General features: G+C 41.1%; 1 protein-coding gene across 4 annotated transcripts in view; it reads right to left on the bottom strand.

Moving 5' to 3' along the window:
- Positions 1-27,202, bottom strand: part of DCAF5 (DDB1 and CUL4 associated factor 5) — a 114,049-nt gene that overhangs the window by 73,563 nt on the left and 13,284 nt on the right. For 3 of the 4 annotated variants that reach the window (XM_055130501.1, XM_055130504.1, XM_055130503.1), the window contains 3 exons: positions 9,152-9,295; positions 3,454-3,490; positions 1,916-2,055 (listed from right to left, as the gene is read on the bottom strand). In XM_055130501.1, coding sequence (XP_054986476.1) covers positions 1,916-2,055; positions 3,454-3,490; positions 9,152-9,295 — 321 coding nt within the window. The remainder of the gene's footprint in view (positions 1-1,915; positions 2,056-3,453; positions 3,491-9,151; positions 9,296-27,202) is intronic. The other variant, XM_055130502.1, reaches the window with a different exon arrangement.

Below are 27,202 nucleotides of genomic sequence, written 5' to 3'. Positions count from 1 at the left end.
AGACTTGTTGTTACTGTTTCTGGCATATCGAATACGCCACAGGTAGCTTGCCAGGCTCTGCTGTGCAGGCAGGATACTCTAGGTAGCTTGCTGGGCTCTCTGAGAGGGGCGGAAGAATCAAACATGGGTCAGCTGTGTGCAAGGTGAATGCCCTACCCACTGTGCTGTCGCTTCAGTCCAAAATATTAAAAAATTTTAAATTTTAGAGGGACAGAGTGATAATACAGTGGGTAGGATATTTGCCTTGCACACAGCTGATCTGGGTTTGATCCTCAGCATTCCATGTGGTCCCCTGAGCACCACCAGGAATAATTCCTGAGTGCAGAGGCAGAAGTAACCCCTATGTATGCTGGGTTTGGCATCACCCCCTCCACATCCTCCCATACACACTGCAAAAAAAAAAAAATCTAAACAAATTAACAAAAATTTTTTTTTTTAAGTTTACAGGTGTAATAAAGGCAAAAACTAACAAAGCAAACAATGGTGCACTTTCTCCTTTTTTACATATTACTCCCTAACTTGAAAAGAAAACGGCAGGAGTCTACATTTAGGTGACTTCACTCCCCAGTACTGAAACACAAAAAGGATAAGGAGAGCGGGTACTGAATAGTCAAACTTCTCTTGCAACCCGTCAGCTTTACTGCAACTTTACTTCACATCACCTAGAGCCCTTGCAGGCCTCTGAAGGTAGTAGTAGCTGGTCCCAGCAGAAGAAGGAATCATTCACTCCAGGGGAGAACACACTTCTACCAGTGCTGTTTTTAAAAGAGAGCACCACGATTCCAGTTTCCAAACACAGTATTTCATGGCTTCCCAGTCAGCTCAGCCAGCAAGCAGATAATTCAAGCAAAGTAGAATCTCGCCTATTAAACACACAGTCTCAATCATAGCTGCTACTTGCAGCCCCTTATCAGTCTGACCCTACGAATAAACTTCTCCTGAGATGAGGCTCAATAATGAGCACCGCCCAGAATGTGGAGTGCTCAGAACAGAGCACACGGAGAAGACCCAGATCCTGCAGGGCAATGTAGGCAGGGCAGTGATGCGATGTACGCAGGAATGATCCTGACAACACCGAACCAAGGGGAAGGGGAGGGTGGCACTGAGGACAGCTAGAGGAAAGAGTCACTGAAAACAGGCAGAAGCATGTAGGAAGATCTCACTGCAGAAAAATGAGCTGAAAAAGATGCATTTCCTGAAGAACTTCAGAGAAATTCAATAGAGTAAGTTCTTCATTTTATTACTTCAGAGACTAAAAGAGCAGGGTTGGGGGGGGGTGGGAAGAAGCATCCAAAAACCCCCTCTTCAACAGAGAATATTATTCCTCATTGTATGTTCTTACAGACAATTCAAGTCAGATCTCTGGTGACATCAGCAAAACAAGTCTGAAATGATGTGTGTGTGAGCACCACGCCGAGCTGGCACTCAGAGGTTGCCCTCAGGAATAAGGCACTATATTGGTTTCTTCTTTTTTTGTGTGTGTGATTTTTATTTTTATTTTATTTTTTATTTTTGGGTCACAGCCGGAGATGCACAGGGTCTCCTGGCTCAAGCACTCAGGAACTACTCCTGGCGGTGCTTGGGGGATCATATGGGATTCTGGGAATCGAACCTGGGTCGGCCACATGCTATCACTCCAGCCCCATTGGTTTATTATTCTTATTCTTAAAACCACTGTCCAAGATACTCGTACCAGTCAGTACAGGGATAAGAGTTGGCGGGGATTCACAGCTGATGGGAGGATTGGCAACAGGGTTCCATTTCTGGTTACTTACAGTCAAAATGGATTCCCCAGGAATATTTATGTCCTTGTGGGTTTTCTTACTTTGCTTACTCCCACCCAGATTCCTCGGGTAACAGACTAGACTGTCGTAAGCCAACATCCAAGTTTTTAATACAATTAGAGTGATCCTACCTCCATGGGGAGACTCTCGGATGTCCCAGATGAGAACTCGGCCATCATCTGACGAGCTGGCAAAAATATTGTCATTCACTGGGCTCACTGACAAGCCATATACTGCATCTTCGTGAGCAAACACGTCCAAGGTCTCGCTGCTGGGAGAAAGGGCAGAGAGCATATAGGCATAGACGTAACAAGGCACAGACTCAGGCCTCCACACCTGCGGGTGGAGTTCTCTTCCACTTCCAGAGGCAAGCAGTCTCACTAAACCCAAGGAGACATTCACCTTTCAGGTGAGAGCACGTGTTAAAAGAGAGACTTTGTGGGGAGCGGGGGAGGGGTTCAGATGTTGGTCCTGGCAGGGTTCAGGGTACCATGCAACACCAGGGATCAAACCTAGTCCTCCCACACGCAAAGCATGCACCCTAGCCCACTGAGTCATCTCTCCAGACCTCAGGAAACCTTTTAGAGATTTACCAATATGTTTGCTTTTTGCCTAAATAAGAATATTTTAAAGCAGCTCAATAGAGAAGCTTTGCATATTAATTGTCTATAGAATACATTTGTTTGGATAGAGATTTGGGAATCTTGAAAAGTAAAGGAATGGGGAGGATTGAGAAGGGGGGGCGTATTCTGGGGACTCTGGTGGTGGAGAATGTGCACTGGTGGAGGGATGGGTGTTTGATCACTGTATGACTGAAAGTTCTCAAACATGAAAGTTTTGTAACTGTATCTCACAATGATTAATCAAAAAATAAAATTTAAAAAATAAAAGAAACTTAAAAAAAAAAAAAAGCAAAGGAATGGTTCAAAACTGCCGTTTTGCTGCCCTCAGAAAGGGAACCTACATATCTGGGTAGTATATCATGGTAGATAGGAGCACCGCTCCGAGATCAGGCTGCTTAAGTTCAGATCCTGCCACAAGCTCACCTAAAACTATCTAATAACCTAAACATCACTTTTGTCCTCTTAACTGAGAGCATAATAAATCATCCTCATAAAATTCTGAAGGTTAAATGATTCCTACACATAAGCAGTTTAATAGCACTTCGTACATCAAAAGAATTCATTATATGTTAGCTATTATAATTTTCCTCTTCCTTCAACTTCCTTTGAATTTTCACCTGGAAAATGCAATTTTGTATCAACTTAAGAAATCTCTTTTAATCAAAATTTTATTTCAAAACTATTATGGGAAGCTTTTTCAGGGAAGAGCAGCCGGTTTTGTGCTATTTTCTTTAAAAACTATTTTGGTCTAAAGAGACATTTGCCAGGGCTGGAGCAATAGCACAGTGGGTGGGGCATTTGCCTTGCATGCAGCCGACCCAGGTTCAATGCCCAGCATCCCGTATGGTCCCCTGAGCACTGCCAGGGGTGATTCCTGAGTGCAGAGCCAGGAGTAACCCCTGTGCATTGCCAGGTGTGACCCAAAAAGGAAAAAAAAAAAAAGAGAGATTTGCCAAAAAAAAAAAAAAAAAGAGAGAGAGAGAGAGATTTGCCTTTCTTCATATGAAAAATAGTTCATCACCTTCATATACCAACAATCTATTTACCTTTCAACATCATGGAGAATAACTTGTTCATCATTTCCTGTAAGAGAAAAAAAAAAGACATTTGATAACTCCTTCAAAGTGGTCCCTGTTTATAATACAATTTTGTATATTTTTACATTTACTAATTTAAAATTACTGGAGCGATAGCACAGCAGGTAGGACGATTTGCCTTGCACGTGGCTGACCTAGGTTCAATTCCTTTGTCCCTTTCGGAGAGCCTGGCAAGCTATCAAGAGTATACCACCTGCATGGCAGAGCCTGGTAAGCTACCTGTGGTGTATTCAATATGCCAAAAACAGTAACAACAAGTTCTCACAATGGAGACGTTACTGGTGCCCGCTCGAGAAAATTGATGAATTTTTAAATTTGTTAAGACAAAGGAGTACTAATTATAAGAAAAAAGTTCTAAAAAAGAATTTAAGAAGGATATGACATTCTTTGTGGGGGTTGGAGGTACACTGGGGAGTGAAGTCAGGGCATGCTGTATGTGGAAGCCTGTGCTCTATTACTCTCTGTCACTGAGCTTCATCAAATCAGGTCACAGATCAGACATTCTTTTCCTTTGGGTTTCTGTTTTGTTTTGATATGTGTGTATATGTATGTGTGTGTGTGTATGTGTGTGTGTGTGTGTGTGTGTGAGAGAGAGAGAGAGAGAGAGAGAGAGACCCAATGGTACTCAAGAGACTATGCATGCAATATGCACACTAAAACAGGGGTTCCTGCATATAAAGCCTTCACTCCAGCCCTTTGTCCTACCTCCCTGATCCATAGATAAGACATTCTTTTGGGGACAGACCACACCCAGTGGTGTTCAAGAGTCACTTCTGTCTCTGCACTCAAAGGCCATACCTGGCAGTGCTCAAGGAACCATACGTGGTACTAGGGTTCACAATGGGTTCAGACACATGCAAGGCAGATGCCATATTCCTTGTATTTTTTATCCAGACCTCAAAGAAGACATTGTAGACTATTTTTTTTATTATAGAGTATTTTAAAAAGCATCAGAGTAACTAGGTATAACATAATAAAATGTTTCAAAATTACATCATCTAGCATTCCACTTGGGACTTGCCCTGATCCCAACTTGGAATGCACAATTGTTTCTTGTGCTTTAAGGTATTTCCTTTGTCTCTCCTTCACTTTCTAAATAAGACTGTTTTACTTCAAACAACAACTAAAACAAAATGTACCATCCAGTGGATAATGTAAATAAACAAACAACAGTGGCCATTAAGAAAAAGGCAAAATTTTCAGGAGCAAAGTCATTCAACCGAACTACTTTTTTTAAGCATAACTGGAGATCTGGAATAACATATGTAACTCTTCTATGACTCATCCTTAATCTGTGAAATAGGGATAATAAAAGTGTACCTAGAATGATCTCACCCACATGCAGGATGTAAAGAAACATAGTAGGGGGTAACTAATGCATGATGGCAGCAGAAATGAAGAGCAGGAAAGCTGGCCCTTAGAACTGGTCCTTGCCACTGTGGAGGGCAGAGCACAGGTCAGGAAAGGGCCCACAATGACAGTGATAAAGGGAATTGGTCATTCTGGATAAGATCTGGTTGCTGAAAGGAGATAAAATGATATGCAGGATACCCTCATCAGTAACAGTACTGTAAACTACCCTGACTAATAGGGGGGAAAAAAGGCAAAAGTGCCTGTCTTAGACAGAGGCAGGCTGGGGGACAGAGGGAAGCTGGGAACACCATTAGAGGGAAGGGGGCTCTGGTAAAGGGGCTGGTGTGGGAACATTGTACACTTGAAACAATCATGAATCACTTCATAATTCAAAGTGATTCCATAATAAAAATATTTTTAAGGTGTACCTATTTTATAGGATTAGGGCAAATTTAAATAGGCATTCAGAACAGAGCCCCCAGTGTGCTGCCTGTCACAATTTCATCATCTTACAAACATTAAAATTTGTTGTGTGTTTCTAAATGGAAAAGTTTTTACCTGCAACTCTTTTTTCTTGCATTTCTTTAATTCATCAAGGACTCTGAAAGTAGGGCCAGAGAGCTAATACTGAGAGGACAGCATTAGTCTTAAACACAGCAAATCTGTGCCAGGTCCCCAGGACCACAGTTGGTCACCCCAACACTACCAGAAGAGATCCCTGAACACTGAGCAAGGAGTAAGCCCTGAGTACCGCAAGGTATGCCACCCCTCACCCCAAACAAAATTAAAGCACTACATAATATGTGTAGTCCTGCCTTCAAGTGATTATAAAGACAAAACCCAAAACCTTAAGATAAAAAAGACAAAAAAGTTAAAAAAAAAAAAATCCCACTCTAGGGGCTGGGAAGATGGCGCAAAAAGTAGAAACACATGCTTTAAGTGCAGGAGTCAAGGGTTTTATCCTCAGCATGATATGTTCCCTAAACACTGGGAGAATGCCCTGAGCACAGCTGATTTTTCAATGGTGGGGGGTTTTAAGGAGGAAGTCCAGCTCTGTGCAGAAAGAACAGCCAAGTAGTCACTGAAACAGAAAGTCAAAGTAGCAGGAAGGATAATCTTAAAGACCTGGCTATAAATTGTCTTGGGTACACAGCAAATAAAACAAACCCATACTAATGACTTCTACATAACAGGTATAGTGCAAGATGCTAGAGATAGGAGGAGAATAAGATTCTGCCCAGTTCTTCCTTGAGAAACTCATAGGCCAACTGCACAATTAACAGTGAAAAGATGTGTTATCTTGAAGAGGGAAACAAATAAAAGAGCAATCATTTCCTTCATAAGCAGTGAAAAATGGCAAGGAGAAATGCTTTTTTATGGGAAAGGAGACATTCAAACTGAAATGTCAGGCATTTAAACATTCAAGTCTCAAAACTCTTACAAATGGAAGCCACAAAGAAACTGATGGAAGACCAGATACCTAGGACCATGGAAGAGCAGCAAATGCAAAAGGCTGTTTATTAATACATTAAGTGCACGTAAGTGGCAAGTGGCTTAGTGGACCAGAATGTAATGCAAAGGAGGGGGGAGCTAGGTCTAAACTGGGACGTATGCTTTATACTGTGGACTCAGTAAGATGAGATCTACATTTGTTTGTTTGTTTGTTTGTTTGTTTTCTGGGCCACATCCAGCCATGCTCAAGGCTTGCTCCTGGACCTGCACACAGGGACCACTTCTAGTGAGGCTCAGGGGACCATATGGGGTGCTGGGGAATGAACCAGTGGTAGACGCACACAAAACAAGCACTCTACCCACTGTACTATCTCTTTAGCCTCAAACCTTTAAGATGAAAATTTGTATAAACAATGGATTAGACAGAGGGTTAAAGACTGGTAGCAGAAGTCACAGAGTGTCACTGCCAATAGTTCAGATCAATGAGGATTGATATAGGGCAGTGGGTATAAATGAAAACAAACAAGCAAACAAAAACCCCAGGAGCCTATTTATTTGCCTTGCACAAAGCTGACCCTGGTTCAATCCCTGGCATCCCATCTGGTACCCTGAGCAACCCCAGGAGTAACTCCTTAGTGCAGAGTAAGGAGTAACCCTTGAAGCATTGCCACTTATGGCCCAAAAATGAAGGAAGGAAGGAAGGAAGGAAGGAAGGAAGGAAGGAAGGAAGGAAGGAAGGAAGGAAGGAAGGAAGGAAGGAAGGAAGGAAGGGAGGGAGGGAGGGAGGGAGGGAGGGAGGGAGGGAGGGGGGGAGGGAGGGGGGAGGGAGGGAGGGAGGGAGGGAGGGAGGGGGGGAGGGAGGGAAAGCAAGTAAACCTGAGAGAGTGAAATGAGAGGCTTTCAAGATACCTGACAATCTAATTGGTGATTAACAGCTAGTAATGAAAGAAAGGCAAGTTTTAACATGATGCTGAAATTTTAATTAACTCAATCCTTATGAAATTATATGAAATTAAATATTTTGTGGGGGATTTAGGAGAATACCTAGCGGTGCTCTGTTGTTTCTACCAGTGAGTTTCTACCATTGGTGGTGATGGGTGGGATGTCACTCCTGGTAGTGCCGGGGAAGCGGGCAGGAAACCATGCAGTATAGGATCTTGGCCTTCCTCATGTGAAAGATGCACTCTGGGCTAGCTCCCAGTCAGAAATTGCTAAATATCAACAATTTCTCTTTCTCTCTCTTCTATGTCTGCTCTTTCTCTTCTCTCCTTTTTCTTTCTCTTCCTTTCTCTTTTCTTCAGCTAGTTCCCCAGTCAGAAATTGCTGAAATATCAATTTCTCTGTCTCTCTCCTCTTTCACTCTTCCTCTTCATTCTCTCCTCTCTTCCTTTCATTTTCCCCCTCCTCTCTTTCTTCCCTCTCTTCCTTCCTTTTTTCTTTTCCTTCCTTCCCTGCTTCCTTTTCATCTCTTTCACTCTAATTCTTCCTTCTTTTCTCTTCCTTCCTTTTTTTCTTTTTATCTTTCTGATCATCCCTCCATCTCTCCCTCCCTCTCCTCTATTTCTAAAGCTTAAACCAGGTATTTATTTGAGAGGGAAAATAAGAGACCCATAGCAGGTAGAATACCCATTGAACAAAAGTGGAAAACCCCCAACATTGCATTTTCTTCCTAATAGCTTAAATAATTGAATGACTGGTAAGAACTAAGGGAATCAAGGGAAAAGGAGAAACACTTTATGAAGGGAAGAACTATAAGCTTAGCTTTAGATCTGTTGCTTTTAAACTGTTTCGAACTGTACAGGTTTTGGTAAGGAAAATATCCTGCAGAGAAAAGAGGTATGGGGACAGAGAATACAGGGGTTAAGGCAATGCGATGCAACTGATCCCAGATTGATTCCCAAGTACTGCCGGGGTCCTTCCAGAGAAAAACCAGGAATTGGGCCTAAACACTGCTGTTTATGGCCCCAAATCCCTCCACCACCACTAGTCCCTAAGAAAGGGAAGAGAGTAAGGGATAAAAAAAGTGGCTGTTGGGGCTCGAGTGATAGCACAGTGGGTAGGGTGTTTGCCTTGCATGTGGCCGACCCGGGTTCAATTTCCAGCATCCCATATGGTCCCCTGAGCACTCCCAGGGATGATTCCTGAGTGCAGAGCCAGGAGTAACCCCTGAGCATCACCAGGTGTGACCCAAAAAGGAAAAAAAAAAAAAAGAAATGTGGCTGTTAAAAAGAGATATGACCTTCACCAAGAGGCTGACTTGAGTATAAGCCATTCCCACTGTACACAAACCTGGTGCTTTTCAAATAGGAGCTATCCATGGGTTGTGGCACCATTTTGAGCCAACTTTAAATCTAAAATATGAGGGTTAGGGATGTGGCTCAAGTGGCAAAGCACATGCCTTGCACATGGCAAGGCCCTAGGTTCAATCCCCAGTGCACATGTCCCCCAAGCATAGGGGTCTGGGGAGACAGCTCAGGGGTCAGGGACACATTCCTCGAATGTGCAAGGACCCAGGTTTGGTTCCAGTACTCCATCCTTTTTCCCCTCACTACTATCAGTATAACCTGAGAAGCCCACTGAACTGCCTGGCCTGAACAGTTTCACATTTCAAGGGAGAGAAGGAGAGTAGAAGAAAGGGGAAAAGGGAAGAATAAAAGGAAGAAAAGCACAGAAGGAGAGGGAGGAAGGAAGGGAAGAAGAAGGGCAAGAGGAAAGAAGATGGCAGGCAAGAAGGAAGCAAGGAAAGGATTGTAGTAATGAAAGAAAACTGAGTTACTTTGGCATACCATCTAAAATTCCAGTCAAGAGAGTTTCCCAAAGTGAAAAACTCCCTCCTTCTCACCTCCAGAGAATACTTTGGTGTTCCCACTGTTGAAGGCCAGGCAAAATATGTTAGAATGGTGTTCTCCCTTTAGTTGTATGGGCTTGACTCTGGAATGAATAGCTTGTTCCATGTGCCATAGCAGAACCCGGCGGTCGTCTCCTCCTTGAGAAGAAATAAGACAGAGTTAAAACAGCTGACATTTCCAAGCTGACGCTAGTTTTGCCAGCCTGTTTCCCATCCTTTCCTTCTTTATCATCCCAACTCCAAGAGATTCTGACTGGGCACATAAATCCAGTATTCTACCCACTTGGACACGTGGCCTTCCAGTCACTCACTTTCCCCTAGGATTAAGTCTTATAAAGACAAAACAAAAACTAGAGAGGGAGGGGTGGGGGATACTATGCCAGAGTCCTGGGTTTGATCCCTGACAAAGCACAATCCCCAAAGCAAAGAGCAATCCCTGACCTGGGCATAGCCCCTACACACAACCCAAAAATAAAATAACAAAGACGAAGAGATAAAAACTGACATTAAAAACCTTCACAGCTACCCTTTTCAAATATTCCAGAGACCGTTTAAATATTCCTTCATTTTCTACTAACATTCTCTCAATAATGTCCTGCAACATTTTTTGACCAACACAATCTTGTTTCCAGTGCTTACAACTAAAGAACTCCTAAGTACTATTTCTAGAACACCAGTTTTCAAAACACTCTCCTTTATATTATTCATTGGCTTGACACACCGAGCAAAGGACAACTAAGGAATTGCCTGTCACAACGGAAGGACCTACACAGAATCCAGTCCTTGTGGAAGCATGATTTCTCTAACATGAATTAAATGGGCAATATTATATCACACTGCGTAAACATCTCTTAGAGAATGCAAATATACACATATATGTTCAACATATTATTTTGGTTTTGGTTTTGCAGCAACGCACAGCAGTGCTCAGAAATTACTTCTGGGGCCGGAGCGATAGCACAGAGGGTAGGGCGTTTGCCTTGCACGCGGCCGACCCAGGTTCGATCCCCAGCATCCCATATGGTCCCCCAAGCACCGCCAGGAGTAATTCCTGAGTGCAGAGCCAGGAGTAACCCCTGACCATCGCTGGGAGTGACCCAAAAAGCAAAAAAAAAAAAAAGAAGAAGAAATTACTTCTGGCTCTGAGCTCAGGGATCACTCCTGGTGGGCTTGGGGGACTATATGGGGTGCCTGGGATAGACCTGGTTGGTCCCATGAAAGGCAAATGTTCTACACATTATACTATTGCTCCAACCCCATTATTTTTATTTTTGCAGATATATTAAAAAATGGGAGAAAGTAACAGACTTGTTAACATTGTTACTATTCTAGGGAATAAAATTTAGAGAGGTGAATATATTGTAAATTTTCTAATTTTACTTGATATATTTGGCACGGGTTAACTTTTTCTTTTTTTAATGGGGGTGTTGCATCACACACTGGGACTAAGTGCTCAAGGCTTAGTCCCAGTTCTGGGCTCAAGGATGACTTCTGATGAACTCAGAAGGCCATGTGATTGAACCCGGGTAGGCCACATTAAAGGAAGCAACACTACCCACTACTATCTCTCTGATCCGGCACCACTTAACCTTTATTTGTTTTTTGGGTTTTTTTTTTTTGTTTTTTTTTTTTTTTGCTTTTTGGGTCACACCTGGCAATGCACAGGGGTTATTCCTGGCTCTGCACTCAGGAATTACTCCTGGCAGTGCTCAGGAGACCATATGGGATGCTGGGAATCAAACCCGAGTCGACCGAGTGCAAGGCAAACGCCCTACCCACTGTGCTATCGCTTCAGCCCCTCCACTTAACCTTTAATAGCAAATCTCTATCATATTATTAGCAAAAATTTAAGTTACACAAAGAGCATAATCATAGAAACTCTCTCTCTGCCTTCCCCCTTCATTCAATAATTCACAATCTAGAACATCCATATAAAGGCATACCATGCAGCCACTAAATCAATATACCTATTGGGACTAACTCAGGAAGAAGTTCAAAAGTCTTGTTAAGGAGAAAAATTAGCACAGCGGGTAGGGCTTTGCCTTGCATGCGGCAGACCTGGGTTCGATTCCTCCGTCCCGCTCAGAGAGCCCAGCAAGCTACCGAGAGTATCCCGCCCGCACGGCAGAGCCTGGCAAGCTCCCCATGGCATATTCAATATGCCAAAAACAGTAACAACAAGTCCCACAATGGAGACATTACTGATGCCCACTCGAGCAAACTGATGAACAACGGGACAACAGTGCTATACTGCAGTGCTACAGTATGAATTCCAACATCCATTTGGGTAAAACTAAAATTTAATGTTCCATGACAGCAAGATCATACTCAGTTGTTTAGTATGTTTTGTGATGCCAGAGATGAATCTACAGCCTCACCCATGCAAAACAAATGTTGTACGTTCCTGGCCCCTTTTTAGTTATCTTCACTGTGATGTCCCCAACACCTAAATGAGTACCTCAAAAAATTACCATTGGGGGCCGGAGCAATAGCACAGAGGGTAGGGCGTTTGCCTTGCATGCGGCCGACCCGGGTTCGATCCCCGGCATCTCATATGGTCCCCCAAGCACCGCCAGGAGTAATTCCTGAGTGCAGAGCCAGGAGTAACCCCTGAGCATCGCTGGGTGTGACCCAAAAACCAAAAAAAAAAAAAAAAAAAATTACCATTGAATATACTTCTACTTATGTTTAAACATCTAGGTGACTATAAAAGAGGTTGTTTATAGAGGGGCTAGCTTCAGCATGATTTTAAAATTTCTAATAGTAATTTAATAATTCTATTAATATTGGTTTCTGATGCATGGAATTCCAACCCCATATCCATCACTAGTGTACCTCCCTCCCTCCCCCAAGGAGCCTAATGCCCTTCCCTTTAAGGCCTCCTCCCCCAAACCAACTCAATCATATGAACCAATTCTCCCATATGTTGCCTTCTTACATTTGTTGCTACATTACTGTGTATCTTTAACTACCAAATATGAAAGAGAACATTCTGTATCTATCCCATTCTTCCTGACCAGCTTCACATAGTACATATCCTCTAATTCCATTCATGTTGCTGCAAGTTGCATAACAGTTCTTTCTTAGAGTGTATAGTATTGCTATCTATATTTACACTACTTTTTTTCCTGATTTCTTTATTAAAACATTTTTTATTGTATCACTGTGAGATATACCCTTACAAAGCTGTTCACGAGTAGGTTTCAGTCATACAGTTTTCTAACACCCTTCCCTCTACCAGTGTACATTTCCCAGCACACCAGTGTCCCCAGGTTCCCTCCCATCACCACCTCCCCTCCTATGGCGGACACACTCTCTCTCTCCTCTCTCCCCTCCTCCCTCCCCTCCCCTCTCCTCTCCTCTTCTCCCCATCTCACTCTCTCCCCGCCCCTCCAACTTTTGTGCATTGTGGTTTGCAATATTGATACTGAAAAGTCATCCAGAATATCCCTTTACCTGCTTTTAACCCTCAGATCTTATCTAGCATGATCATTCCCAGCTATTATTGTCATAGTAGTTTCTTCTCTATCGTACCTACACTCAGCCCCCCACACACTCGTGGTTAGTTCCAATGACTGACTAGTTCTCCTAACCCCTGCTATGGATACTATTCTACTGTATATGTACTTTTTTTTATATACCACAAATGAATGCAGTCATTCTGTATGTCTCTCTCCTTCTCAATCATTTCACTCAGCATGGTACTCTCCATGTCCATCCATTTATAGGCAAATTTCATGACTTCATTTTCCCTAACAGCTGCATAGCATTCCATTGTGCAGATGTGCCATAGTTTCTTTATCCATTCATCTATTCTTGGGTACTCAAGCTGTTTCCAGATTCTGGCTATGGTGAATCTGATGCAATGAACATAGGAGTGCAAGTAGTGTTTCTGCTGTGTGCTTTTGGGCCCCCAGGGTATATTCCAAGAAGTAGTATTGCTGGGTCAAATGGGAGCTCAATTTTTAGTTTTCTGAGAAATGTCTATATTGTTTTCGAAAAAGACTGGATCAGTCGGCATCCCCACCAACAGTAAAGGAGAGTTCCTTTCTCCTCACATCCACATCAACATTGGTTGCTTTTATTCTTTCAAATGTATATACTACTTCTTGACCCAGTTATCTATATTTGGACATTTGAGTTGTTCCCGTATCTTGGCTATTGTACTAAGTGGCAATGAACATTGGTGTGTATATATACATTCAAATAAGTGTATCTGTATTTGGGGTACAGATCCCAAGAAGTGGTATCGCTGTGTCACATGGGAACTCTATTCCTATTTTTTTGAGATCTCCATATTGCTTTCTATAGAGACTGAACCAGATGACATTCCCACCAACAGTGGATAAGCGTTCTTTCTCACCACAAACCAGTCAACAGTTTTCAAACTTTTAATATTATATCTCATTGTTGTTTTGATTTGCATTCCCTAGCCATAAGTTACAACAAGCACTTTTTCATATTTCTATTGGCCATTCATATGTCTTCTTTGGGAAAGTATCTGTTCATTTCCTCTTCTCATTTGTGGATGAGGTTGTTGAATTTTTTGTTGTTTTGTGAGTGCTTTACAGACCTTGGCAATCAACCCTTTATCTGATACGCTGCATGCAAATATTTCTCCCACTCAGTAGAGTGTCTTGAGTAGCACTTAAGTTTCTTTTACTGTGCAGAAGGTTTTTAACTTATAGTCCCATTTGTCATTTTTGTTTTTCTTGTCTCTGCCACTGTGGTCATCTTGTTGAAGACTCCTCAATTTCCTAGAAAGTTCTACCAATGTTTTCTTCAATGTGTCTCATGGGTTCTGATTTAATCTCAAGATCATTGATCCACTTTGAGTTTACTTTTGTGACTCTGTGAGGTGAGGCATGTTTCTAATTTCACTTTTGTATATGTAGCTATCCAGGTTTCCCAACACATTTGTGGTCAAGATTTTCTTTGCTTCATATGTTGGGAAATGCAATCCCTCCATCTCCTCACCATCCCACCCCAACTTAAAAAGTACTTTGGCTAGGTGTAAAGTTTTATGGCTCCGTAAATTGTAGTAGAGTTTGTTCCATGTCTTTTAAAAATTAAATCACTGGAATTTTAGTGGTTATTTTTTGAGAGATCAGTTTCTGTACTGAACCTGTATAATACTGTTTATGACAGTCATTTTAGCAATGTTAATTCTTCTAATCCATGAACAGGCAACACCTTTCCATTTCCTGGTATTTTCTTCTATTTCTCTTAGTGGTAATCTGTAGCTTTCACTGTATAAGTTTCACCAACTTTGTTGATTCCTAGACACTTGATGTTTTAGGGTACCATTTTGAAGGGAACAGTCTTTAAACTTCATTTTTCTCTTAGTTCATTATTTGTGTACAGGAACTCATGGATTTTTATGTATGTATTAACTCTATAATCTGCAACCTTACTGTACTGGTTTATTATTTCTTTTTTTGTTGTTTATTATTTCTAGGAATTTTTTATAGCCTTTTAAAATTTTCAATATATAGTATCATGTCTGCAAATCAAATAGTGATATCTTGATTTCTATATTTCCAATTTTGGTCTCTTTCATATCTTTTACTTATTGGAACGTTATGGTGAGGGCTTCCAAAACTATGTTGAATAAGAGTGGTGACAGTGGATATCCTTGCCATGAAGGCTTTCAATTTTTTACCACTGAGCATATATATATATATACACATACATATATACATATGTATATGTATATATGTATACACACAGATATATATGTATACACATATTTTTTTGCTTTTGGGTCACACCCGGTGACGCACAGGCTTACTCCCTGCTCTGCACTCAGAAATTACTTCTGGCAGTGCTTGGGGGACCATATGGGATGCTGGGGATTGAACCCAGGTCAGCCACGTGCAAGGCAAATGCCCTACCTGCTGTGCTATCACTCCTGCCCCCATCACTGAGCATACTGGTTGTGAGCTTTTTGTAGATAGCTGTTACTACCTTGAGGTATGTTTCTTCCATTCCAACTTGCTGGAGAATTTTTATCATAAATGGGTAGTGGGCCTTGTCAAAAGCCTTCCCTACACTGATTGATAAGACAATATGGTTTTTACCTTTTGTTAATATGGTGTATTACGTTGATTTTCATACTGAACCACACTCGCATATCTGGGATGAACCCCACGTGATCATGGTGTAGAATCCTTTTGATATATTGCTGGATTTGTTTCACTAAGATTTTGTTGAAAATTTTTTGCATTGATGTTCATTGGGGATATTGGTCTATAATTTTCATTTTAGTAGTGTCTGTTTTAGGTATCAATGTGACATTGGATTTATAAAAGCTATTAAGGAGCATTCCTGTTTCCTCAATATTCTGGAAAAGCTTCAAGAGTATGGGCGTGAAGTCTTCTTTAATGTTTTGGTAATGACTCCATTTGGGCCTAGGCTTTAGTTCTTGGGGAGATTTTTAATTACTGTTCCAATTTCTTCACTTGAGATTGGTCAATTCAGGTTTGTTTCCTTTTAGTTCAATCTTGTGAGTTCATGTGATTATATGAATTCATCCATTTCTTTTAGGTTCTCAAGTTAGGTGGTATAAAGTTTTTCATAACCTCTTTTCTTGTTTTTTGATACTTCTGAGGTGTCAGTTGTGATTTTTTGCTGTCATCCTATTTGGGTTTTCTTTCTCTGCTTATTAAGTCTAGAGCTTGCCAATCTAGTTCACTCTTTCCAAGAACCAACTCCTGGTTTTGTTTACCCTGTGCATTGTTTTCTGTATCATTGATTTCTGCTCTAATTTTATTATCTCCTGCGTTTTATTTGCCTTGGGATTTGTTTTTGTTATCTTTATCTAGTTTCTCTAGTTGGTAGACTAACTCATTGGTCTGAGCCCTTTTTGATGTGTTCATCAAATAAATATAAAATTCATATAAAATAACTATAAAATTTCCGCTTAGTACGGCTTTTGCTGTTCCACAGATTCTGACAGTTGGTTGTTTTTGTTTTCATTTGTTTTGAGGAATCTTTTGATTTCTTCAACTTCCTCTTTGATCCCACTGATATTTAGAAGTGTGTTGTTTAGTTTTCAGGTAGTCTTTTTGCCATTTTCTTTTTCATTTCTTTTTCGAATTTTTTTTCTGCTAATTTCTATTTTTGTGGCTTTGTGATCTGAGAAGATACTTGGTATGATTTCAATCTTTGTGACTTTTTATGGATATTCAAATGTGTACCAGCATATGATCTATCCTGGAGAATGTCCCATATGGAAAATAATGTGTATTCAATTTCTGGTGAGTGGAGAGTCCTGAATATATCTGTTAGACCCACTTCTTCCAGTTCCGTATTTAGGGTTCTTGTTTCGTAATTAATGTTTTGCCTGGTTATCTGTCCAATGTTGAGAATTCTGTATTGACATCTCCCACCACTATTGTGAAGCCATCGATGTATTATTTTTGTTAAAAGTTAACAAATTTAACAAATTAATGCAATGACAGTGGACATCCGTGCTTGATCTCAGGGGAAGATTCGACTTGTTACCATTTAATGGTGAAATTAATGTCAGCATTTAATTAGTGAATTTAGCAGTTGCTTTGTAAACATTGCTGCCTATTCATTTAGTGCATGTATGTTAACAGGAATTAAGTCCTCATGATCCTTTAAAAAGTATATAATTTTATTATCTTCTTTGGTTTGAAAGCTATTTGGTATGGTTGGCTCTGCTTTTATCTCTCTGCCCTAACCTGTATAACTATCTTCCAAACATTGATTCTGAGGCTGTGTTTATCATGAGTTTAAGTGTGTCTCCTATGAGTGGCAGGTGGTTTGTTTTGCTTCCTGATCCATCCTGCCCTCAGTGTCATTTTATGGAGGAATTAAGTCCACTGATATTTAGAAAAATCATTGACATAAAAGTATTTATTGCCATGTCTATATGTGGCGTTTGGTTACTTGAAGTATACAATATTACTGTTTTATATGTGGTCCTTAAATGTTGACAGGACTAGATTAGATCCCAAATATGTGTTCAACCGCTGTTTGAAAATCTTTTCATTCCCTCTTCCATTCTGAGTGACAATTTTGCTGGGTAGAGGACTAGGGGTTGGAAGTTCTTTTCATTCAATACTTTGTATCTGTTATTCCATTTGTTTCTGGCTTATAGAGTTTGGTTAGACAAATCTACCAATCTGTTGGCAGCTGAAAGAAAGAAGGTCTCTATCTTTGGTTCTTGCTATTTTGATTACAAAATGCCTTGGAGTAGTTTTGTTTGGGGTTTGCTCTGATTGGTCTTTGGGCATCTTACATCTGTGCTCCCATCTCACTCTCCAGGCAGGGGAAATTCTCCCTAACTATCTCTTCAACTAGTCTTTCTTCTCCTTATAGGATTCATATGGTCCCCCAGGCACCACCAGGAGTAATTCTTGAGTGCAGAGCCAGGAGTAACCCCTGAGCATCACTGGGTGTGACCCAAAAAGAAAAAAAAAAACGAAAGTATGCAGATACTTGTTTTCTAAGTGCATTCTAAGTTGGTGCAGAGTCTCTTGCCCCCGAACCTGGTTGTCTTCATCAGGGACTCTCAGAGGGGTTGGGTTGAGTTCCCCTCCCTGGCCCGAGCAGAGCCCTGGCAGCCAAAGACCTCCGGAACCCAGCCATAGCCATGCTCAAGGCCCCTCTCCACACGTTCAGACGAGCTTCATGCATGAAGGAACCGGCAGAGGAACCTAGGTGTAGGGGATCCGGGGCTGAGATCTCCAAGCCTGCCCGGATCGGGACTGGGCCTCTTCCGCCCAGATCCTCCGTTTTCTAGTAGCTAGGCGGTCACACCCAGAAACTGCTCCTCCCCCCCCCACCCCCATCAACAGCAAACATCCAGAGACTATAAAACCAAGCTCCCGGAACTGACATCTTATAGTCTAGTTCTCCCTCTCGGAGAACCTGGCAAGCTACCAAGAGTTTCCTGCCTGCATGGGAGAGGCTGGCAAGCTCCCTGTGGCGTATTCATATGCCAAAACCAGTAACAATGATGGGTCTGATTTCCCTGACCCTGAAAGAGCCTACAATGCAGCACCGTTGGGGAGGACAAGTAAAGAGAGGCTTCTAAAATCTCAGCGCTAGGATGAATGGAGACATTACTGAGACCACTCGAGAAAAATCAATGATCAACGGGATGATGATGATGATGATAGAATTTTTATAATTCTGAAATTTTTCCTCTTGGCATAATCAATAATTTTCCTTTGTGTATTCTTCATTTTCCTTCCATCTTTTTCCGATTTCTTCTTCCTGGAGTATTTGTTTATGGTATCATCAAGTCCAGTGATTCACTTTTTGGATTCATCCATATTGCTTTCTACTGCATTTTTAAGTTCCATGTCTTCTTCTCAGATGATTTCTTTCCTTTCTTTCCATAAAAGTTTTGTTCAATTTTGTTGATTCTTTACTTGACTGTTGTTTTGAGATTATTACAGTTGTTATCCTAAAGGCTTCTTAAGCAAATAACAGAAGTCTGATAGCATTAGTAATCCCTGGGACTTTGATGTCTTCTGTTGGCATCTTGGTATTCCTTATGCTATCCCAGTGTCTTAGATGCTATGATGTTATGTCTTAGGTGTTTAACCTTGATGAGGGTTCACTGGGATCGATGCTGGTTTTGTCCAGAGAATTATTTCTTGATTTGAATCCAGGAATGGGTGGATATCTACAAGATCCTGGTACCTTTGCTCCTGCAGCAGGTATGCTTAGGTCGTACATTTTAATGGTGCTGTTGCAGTGAGCAGCTGCGCAGTTTGAGGTTGACTTTGCAGCTGCACAGGAAGACAGTAAGCCTCTTTCTAAGCTGAGCCTCCCCTCGCCTCACCGAGAAATGTAGGGTCAGCAGGGGGGATGCCCAGCATATATTATTTTAAAGCATATATTATTTTAAAGGCCTTTTTGAAATAAAGTGCATAAGTGTATGTAACATGAACTTCATAACTTTATTTTTGGTGACACCAGAGACTGAGCCCAGGAACTCACACATGCAGGGCAAGCACTCTACCAGTGAGCCACATCCCTGGCTCCCTAAATTGAATCATTTTAACCATATAACTTGGCGGTACTGAGTATATCTGCACTGCTGTTCTACCACTTTTACTATCCTTCTCTAGACCTTTTACATCATCTGAACATGAAACTCAGTAACCAATAAAATAATACCTTGTCCCAGTCTCTACTATGTATTATTCCACGTTTTAGCCCCATGAATTTTACCACTTTAGATACTTCATTTAAGTTGAATTATGTATTTGCCCTTTTGTATTTGGTCTATTCATTTAGTAGAATGTATATTTGTTATTCTTTGTTTTACAGAGGTAACATCGGTTATAAGAGTGTAAGTGTTTGGGGGCCATAGATACAGAACAGCAGTTTCTTGCATGCAGCCAACCCAGATTTAATTTCTGGAAATGTCCCCTAAACCCCACTAGGAGTGTCCTGAAGCAAGCCCCAAACACAACTGAGTGTTGCCCCCAAACAAACAATAAAAAGTAAAAATGTTGGCATTTTATGGGAATAATGTCCATTTAACAAAAGGTTCGTTCATATAGTAACATGCATCAGAACTTAATTCTTCCATTTTACTTTATTTTGATTTTGGGGACATATCTGGCTGTGCTCAGGGCTTATTGCTGACTTTATATTAAGGGATCACTCCTGACACAGCTTGGGAAACCATATGGAGTGCTGGGGATCAAACTCGCGTCAGCAAGGTAAGCACCCTACCCATGTACTATCTCTCCAGTCCCATTAATACCCTTTCATATTGCTGCAGGGGTTTTCATTCAACCTACAATGACTGAAGAAAATTCCTTCAGTTTGGCTTTCTTCTTAGCATACTTATCCCTTCTGTTCAGAGTGCACAATAAAAAATAATAATAATAAAAAGATACCACTCTGTAAAGTTTAATCTTTTGCTCCTAAGAGACAAAGCTTGTTTGCCACATAAACTGGATACACCAATGAGAAATAATTTGCTATTTTTCCAAGTTAAGTCACATATACCTTCACATATATCTTAACTTATGAAATAATAATTATGCAGGCACTTTTTCCAACTGATGATCACAGACACAAAATGATTTACTAATAATCCATGAACTAGGGCTGGAACCTAAAACCAATTTGTAAATATTCCTTCTACCAAAATGCAAAGGCCAGAGTACTATTTAGAATTCTAAATGAGAATGTTCCATAGCTTTGTACAGAGTATACGGGACAGAAATATTGCCTTTATTTTAAAATGTGAAAAGTGAAGTAATGACTTGCCTCAGTGATGAAAGTCTTAGCTCCTAGCTTGAAGCATTTCAAATGGGAGGTAAGCAATCAGGCAGTGGTAATGCCCTAATTAGACAGCTGGGACCCCAGAAATAAAATGCTTCCTCTGCAACCATAGTAGCAGTACAGCTTAACAGAGCTAGGGTTTTTAAATCCTAAACAATCACCTCAGTCCAGAGACAATACCTCTAATTCCTAGGCAGTAAAGAGAAAATAACCCATAAATATACCAAATCAGAGTTGGAAAACATCTGAAAATCATCTTTGCATCATCCCTATTTTACCAGTGAAGAAAACTGAGTCACATTAAAAAAAAAAATAAATAACCAACAACCAAAAAATCCTCCAAAGCACACCACCATTAGAGACAGAGTAGAATTCATATCTGTTTGACAACCAGTATCCTAAGGCCACTGAAAAAGGTAAGATAATGGAGAAATGATTTAATAATTAAGCATTTTAATGGGTTAGGGGAAAAAAAGGTTAGCACACACGATTCCATGACTTCATAAACTTATATTGCATTAAAATTTTCAAATACTGCTTGAAGGAGTCAATTTAGAAAAATTAGCTCAGGTGATAGCTATCCTTAGTATGACAAAAGTTTAAAAGGTATAATTCAAACTTCTGAAATGGAGAGAAGAGTTTACCAGGCATACTTACTTCCTATCTCCTTAGAAAGGGGGTTCTAAGTCTGATAATATTACATGATAACCTTATCAAACAGGGTAACAAAGGATTAGTCTTGAAAGGTATTGGTAGAATGTTGTGACTAATTTAAACAAAGAAAGTAACCTAGTCAGCTGCACTACAATCACCCGAAAGAAAGACATTCATTCTTATGAATAATCAAGACCAGTTTTATAAAAACTTAAATAATACATACATTAGAGTCGGGACCAAAAAGAGCATTGCTCAAGGGACACACAGTACCAGAGATTGAACTCAAGTCCTCACATGCTACGCAAGTGCTCGACCACTTGAACTAGCTCCAGAGCCCCTTAAATAATATTTTCTTAAATGATACCATTTTTCACATGCTGACTGAGTTAGTAAAGATTAAATGATACCCAGCAAAAGTTATAGTGCAGTCTCATAATATATTTGTAGTATAGCTCAGGAATCAAATGTATCTATTATATATCTAGTATATACATATGTATCTATTCTATATATTATATATGTATCTATTATATATCTTTTATATATCTATTACATATATTATATATGTACACACACACACACATATATAGAATTCCCTTTGACCCAGAACTTCATGTCTAAGATATAGCCTAGTCACAAATGAATCTTGGAAGAGAACAGCATGTCACAGAGATGTCTCCCTACTCCACGCCAGGCTGATTTCACCAGGGCACCTCAGAGGGGAGCAGGGTATGTCCCTCCAACTGCTTCAAATGAACCCCAGCAGCAGCAAACCTCCAGAACCTAATCACCACCATGCTCACAGCTGACCTTCACAGGCTCATTCTGAGTCCCCCACATATGAGAATTAATCCACTGAAAAATCAAGGTATGCGAAACCAGTGACTGAAAACTCCAAGCTTCATGGAGTTGGGGATGGACGACCTCCCCCATCCCGTTTCCTGGCAGTCACGCTCAAGAACTGCCTCTGGGCACCATTTAAGCACATTAATGGCCATGATCCAGACTCACAAATGAATCTCAAAAGAGAGCAGTTTGCCAAAGATATGCCTCCAGACCTCAAATAGTTTAAAAATTTAAAATTCCAGGAGCACGCAGCCACTTTTGCGGTCATGTGACACCTCATACTATTCATGGCAAGAAATACAAAATAAATTATTTAGCATTGCCTAAAGGGCAGGGTAGGGTGGTGATGGGAAGATTCAAAGTAATGGTGGTGGGAAGGTGCAACGGTGGTGGGATTGCTGCTGAAATATTGAATGTTTCTTGTGAACAACTTTATCAGAAATTGTGAAAATTTTATGAGAAATTAAATTTAAAAAATTTTAATGTAATGCAGAGTTCATGCCTGCTTCACTCAGCTTAATCAGTGACTGAATAAACAGCAGTACACCTACATAAAAAAAAAAAGTAAGGGGAAAGACAAATTTTCATAAAAATTTGGCTACAACTGTGATGCAAACAAAATGTGTGTGTATGTGTTTCTGAGGAGCAACCTGGAGCCTACATGAGAGTCACACACTCAACCGCTTAACTACATCCTGGTCTCTAAGACATAAAGTTAACAAAAAAACGGCTAGAATACAATCTGCCATGACATCATGCTTTAGAACAGTTGTTTTCCATGAATCCCAGCAAGAGGGGTACAAAACCAAAATGCTTCTCATAGCCTTTCCTTTGTTGTTACTGTGCTGGCTGTAATGTCCTGTCCATAACTTCATACTTGTTGCAATGCTGAGGGTTTCTTATTTGGTTGCTGTGCTCTCACAAGGTTGTGGTGTATACCAGAGGTCATACCGTGGCACTGGGATCATAAAAACAGTGACAGAGACTACGCAACCTCACACTTATAAGGCAGGTCCTCTACCTCTAAGTAACACCCAAACCCTACTTGCCTTTTTTAAAAAATTGTGCTGACATTGCATAGATGGTCTCAAGTCAATGGTGGTTAAAACTATTACCTTAGTACAACTGATTCCTCCAGCCCCTCACGGCCTGAAAATAGTGGTGGAATACAATGAAAAAACCCAATGAAATAAATGCCTCACCACAAATACTTTACCCGGCTAGACCCTCATTCATAACAGAAGGAACAACATACAGTTTCACAAATAAACAACAGCTCAGGAACTTCATAGACTCAAAACCATGATTACAAGAACAACTGAATGGGCCACTCTAAATTTACTTTTATTTATTTATTTATTTATTTATTTATTTATTTATTTGCTTTTTGGGTCACACCTGGCGATGCACAGGGGTTACTCCTGGCTCTGCACTCAGGAATTACCCCCGGCCGTGCTCAGGGGACCATATGGGATGCTGGGATTTGAACCCGGGTCGGCCGCGTGCAAGGCAAACGCCCTACCCGCTGTGCTATCTCTCCAGCCCTAAATTTACTTTTAAATATGTGAGATAGATAGATAGATAGATAGATAGACAGATAGATAAATATAAACATGTGTTGATAAGGTTAAAATATCCTCAATGTTAAAAACCATTGAGTAGATAAGATTTTTCTATTTTTCATGAAAATATCTATTTTCATGGGGAAAAACTAAAAGCCTTTCCTCTAAGATCAGGGATAAGACAAGGATGCCCAGTCTCTTCAATATAGAACTGTAGGTACTTGCCATAGCAATTAGGCAAGATAAAGATATCAAAGGCATCCAGATAAGAAAGGAAGAAGTCGGGGCCGGAGCGATAGCACAGCGGGTAGGGCGTTTGCCTTGCACGAGGCCGACTCGGGTTCGATCCCCGGCATCCCATATGGTCCCCCAAGCACCGCCAGGAGTAATTCCTGAGTGCAAAGCCAGGAGTAACCCCTGAGCATCGCTGGGTGTGACCCAAAAAGCAAAAGAAAAAAAAAAAAAGGAAGAAGTCAAGGTTTCACTATTTGCAGGCGACATAATGCTATACTTAGAGAACCTTAAAGCCTCTACCAAGAAGCTCCTAGGAACAATAGATTTGTATAGTAAAGTGGCAGGTTACAAAACTAATACCCAAAAGTCCATGGCTTTCCTATCTGCAAATAATGAAAGAGAAGAAAGTTTTATTTAAAAAAAAAAATCCCATTCACAATCATGCCTCAGAAAATCAAGTACTTTGGAATCAGCTTAACTAAGGAGGTAAAGAACCTGTACAAAGAACATTCCAAAACACTGTAGCACTGTAGCACTGTCGTCCCGCTGTTCATCTATTTGCTCGAGTGAGCACCAGTAGCATCTCCATTGTGAGACTTGTTGTTACTGTTTTTGGCATATTCGATACGTCAGGAGGTAGCTTGCCAGGCTCTGCTGTGAGGGCTGGATACTCTCGGTAGCTTGCCAGGCTCTTGAGAGGGACAGAGGAATCAAACCCAGGTCGGCAGCATGCAAGGCAAACACCCCCTACCCACTGTGCTATTGCTCAAATCCCTAGTTCAAAAAATAAAAAAGGACACAAGGAAATGGAAACACAACCCCTGCTCATGGATTGGGAGAATTAACATCGTCAAAATGGCAATACTCCTCAAAGTATTATACAGATTCAGTGTGGTTCCTATAAGAATACCCATGACATTTTTCGACTAACTTGATCAAACTCTTCTGAAATTCGTATGGAACAATAAACCCCTAGGAATAGCTAAAGCAATTCTTGGAAAAAAGAAGACGGGAGCATCACCTTCCCCAACTTCAAACTGTACTACAAAGAGGTAGTCATTAAAACAGCATGGTTTTGGAATAAAGACAGACCTACAGACCAATGGAATAGGGTGGAATATCCTGACACACACCCTGAAGTATATGATCATTTAATCTTTGATAAGAGAGCAAGAAATATGAAGTGGAGCAAGGAAAGCCTTTTTAACAAGTGGTGCTGGCAAAACTGAACAGCTACATGCCAAAAAAAAAAAAAAAAATTGAGGGGCTGGAGAGATAGCACAGCGGGTAGGGCATTTGCCTTGCACGCGGCCGACCCGGGTTCAAATCCCAGCATCCCATATGGTCCCCTGAGCACCGCCAGGGGTAATTCCTGAGTGCAGAGCCAGCAGTAACCCCTGTGCATCGCCAGGTGTGACCCAAAAAAGCAAAAAACAAAAAGAAAAAAAACAAAAAAAAATTGAAAAAGACTTCTATCTAATGACATGCACAAAAATCAGATCAAAGTGGATTAAAGACTACATAGGACCCAAATCCATAAGGCACATGTAAGAAAATGTAGGCAAAACCCTCCACAATATTGAAGCTGAAGTTATCCTCAGAGAGTTATCTACAGAGAGTCTCTTTCCCTCGCGCCTGGCTGTCTTCCCCAGGGCCTCCTTGGAGGGGATGGGCTCCAGCTTCCCTCCCCACCCCAAGCAGAGCTCCCAGCGGCCGAAGACCTCCGGAGCCTAGCCACAGCCATGCTCAAGGGCCATCTCCACACGTTCGGACGAGCCTCACGCATGAAGGAACCAGCAGAGGAACCCAGGTGTGTGGGACCCGGGGCTGAGACCTCCAAGGCTGCTCGGATCAGGACTGGGCCTCCTCTGCCCAGAAATCCCATCTCCCAGTAGCTAGGCGGTCACACCCAGGGACTGCCCCCAGTGCCGTGTAATCCTGTCAATGGCCAGCATCCAAAGATTTAAAAAACGAGTTCCCGGCTGGCTTTTTATAGCCTACTTCTTATATACTTCTTATATACTATTTTATAGCCTACTTCTCCCTCTGGGAGAACCTGGCAAACTACTGGGAGTTTCCTGCCCACACAGGAGAGCCTGGCAAGGTACCCATGGTGTATTAATATGCCAGAACCAGTAACAAGCTAGGTCTTATTCCTCTGACCCTGGAAGAGCCTCCAGTACGGCATCGTTGGAAGGACAAGTAGAGAGAGGATTCTAAAATCCCAGGGCTAGAACGAATGGAGACATTACTGAGACCACTCGAGAAATTCGACAATCAATGGGATGATGATGATGATGAAGTTATCTTCAAAGATGAAATATCACTGACCAAGCAAGTGGAAGCAAAGATAAACAAATGAGACTACATTAAACTAAGAAGTTTCTGCACCTTAAAAGAAACAGTGACCAGGATACAAAGACAGCCTACAGAATGGGAAAGGTAATTCACCCCATATCCTTCTGATAAAGGATTAATATCAAAGATATACTAGGCACTAGTTGAACTATACAAGAAAAAAAAATTTAACTCCCATCAAAAAATGGGGCATCCAGGGGAAGGAAAGGTTTTTCTCTCTCATCTTTCCTTTCCCAGGTGGCGGCATGGCAACCACCATCTTATAAGGCTCACTAAGAGGTACAAGTTTGCAATGATGTGATTTCTGGCAGAAATTTCTTTGGACTTTATTACTAAAATACCAGAAATCCAAAACCGCACGGCTGCTGTTGCGGCCATGTGACCTTATATGCTCTTCATTCTTAGCAATGAAAAACAAATTATCAAATGATGCCTTTTTGGCAGGTCTGATTATTGGGGGAAAATTCCAAATAATAATAGTGAGTTTTCTGGTGAGATATTGAATGTAATCAAAGTAAAGAGAAAGTAAAATGAAAATCATCAGCCACACAGGCGGGGAGTGGGGATGGGATAGGAGGTATACTGGGGTTCTTGGTGGTGGAACATGTGCACTGGTGAAGGAATGGGTGTTTGACCATTGTATGACTGAGACGCCTGAAAGCTTTGTAACTTTTCACATGGTGATTCAGTAAAAAAAAATTTTTGAAATGAGGTGAAGAAATGAACAGAAATTTTCTCAAAGAGATTTGAATGGCCAAAAGGCACATGAAAAAATGCTCTTCATCATTAGTCATCAGGGAAATGCAAATCAAAACAACAATGCGATATCATCTCATACCACAGAGACTGGAGCACATCCAAAAGAACAAGAGCAACCAGTGCCGGCTCGGTTGTGGGGAGGAAGAAACTCTCCTTCATTTTTGGTGGGAATGTTGACTGGTCCAGCCTTTTTGGAAAACAATATGGACATTCCTCAAAAAACTAGAAACTGAGCTCCCATTTGACCCAGAAATTCCACTTTGGGGATTATACCCTGGTGGCCCAAAAACACACAGCAGAAACACCATATGCATTCCTATGTTCACTGCAGCACTACTCACAATAG

The sequence above is a fragment of the Sorex araneus genome, chromosome 3, assembly GCF_027595985.1.
Source record: "Sorex araneus isolate mSorAra2 chromosome 3, mSorAra2.pri, whole genome shotgun sequence".
NCBI lineage: Eukaryota > Metazoa > Chordata > Mammalia > Eulipotyphla > Soricidae > Sorex > Sorex araneus.
The sequence above is the reverse complement of the archived record's forward strand: the minus strand, read 5'-3'. Positions and strand labels throughout refer to the sequence as shown.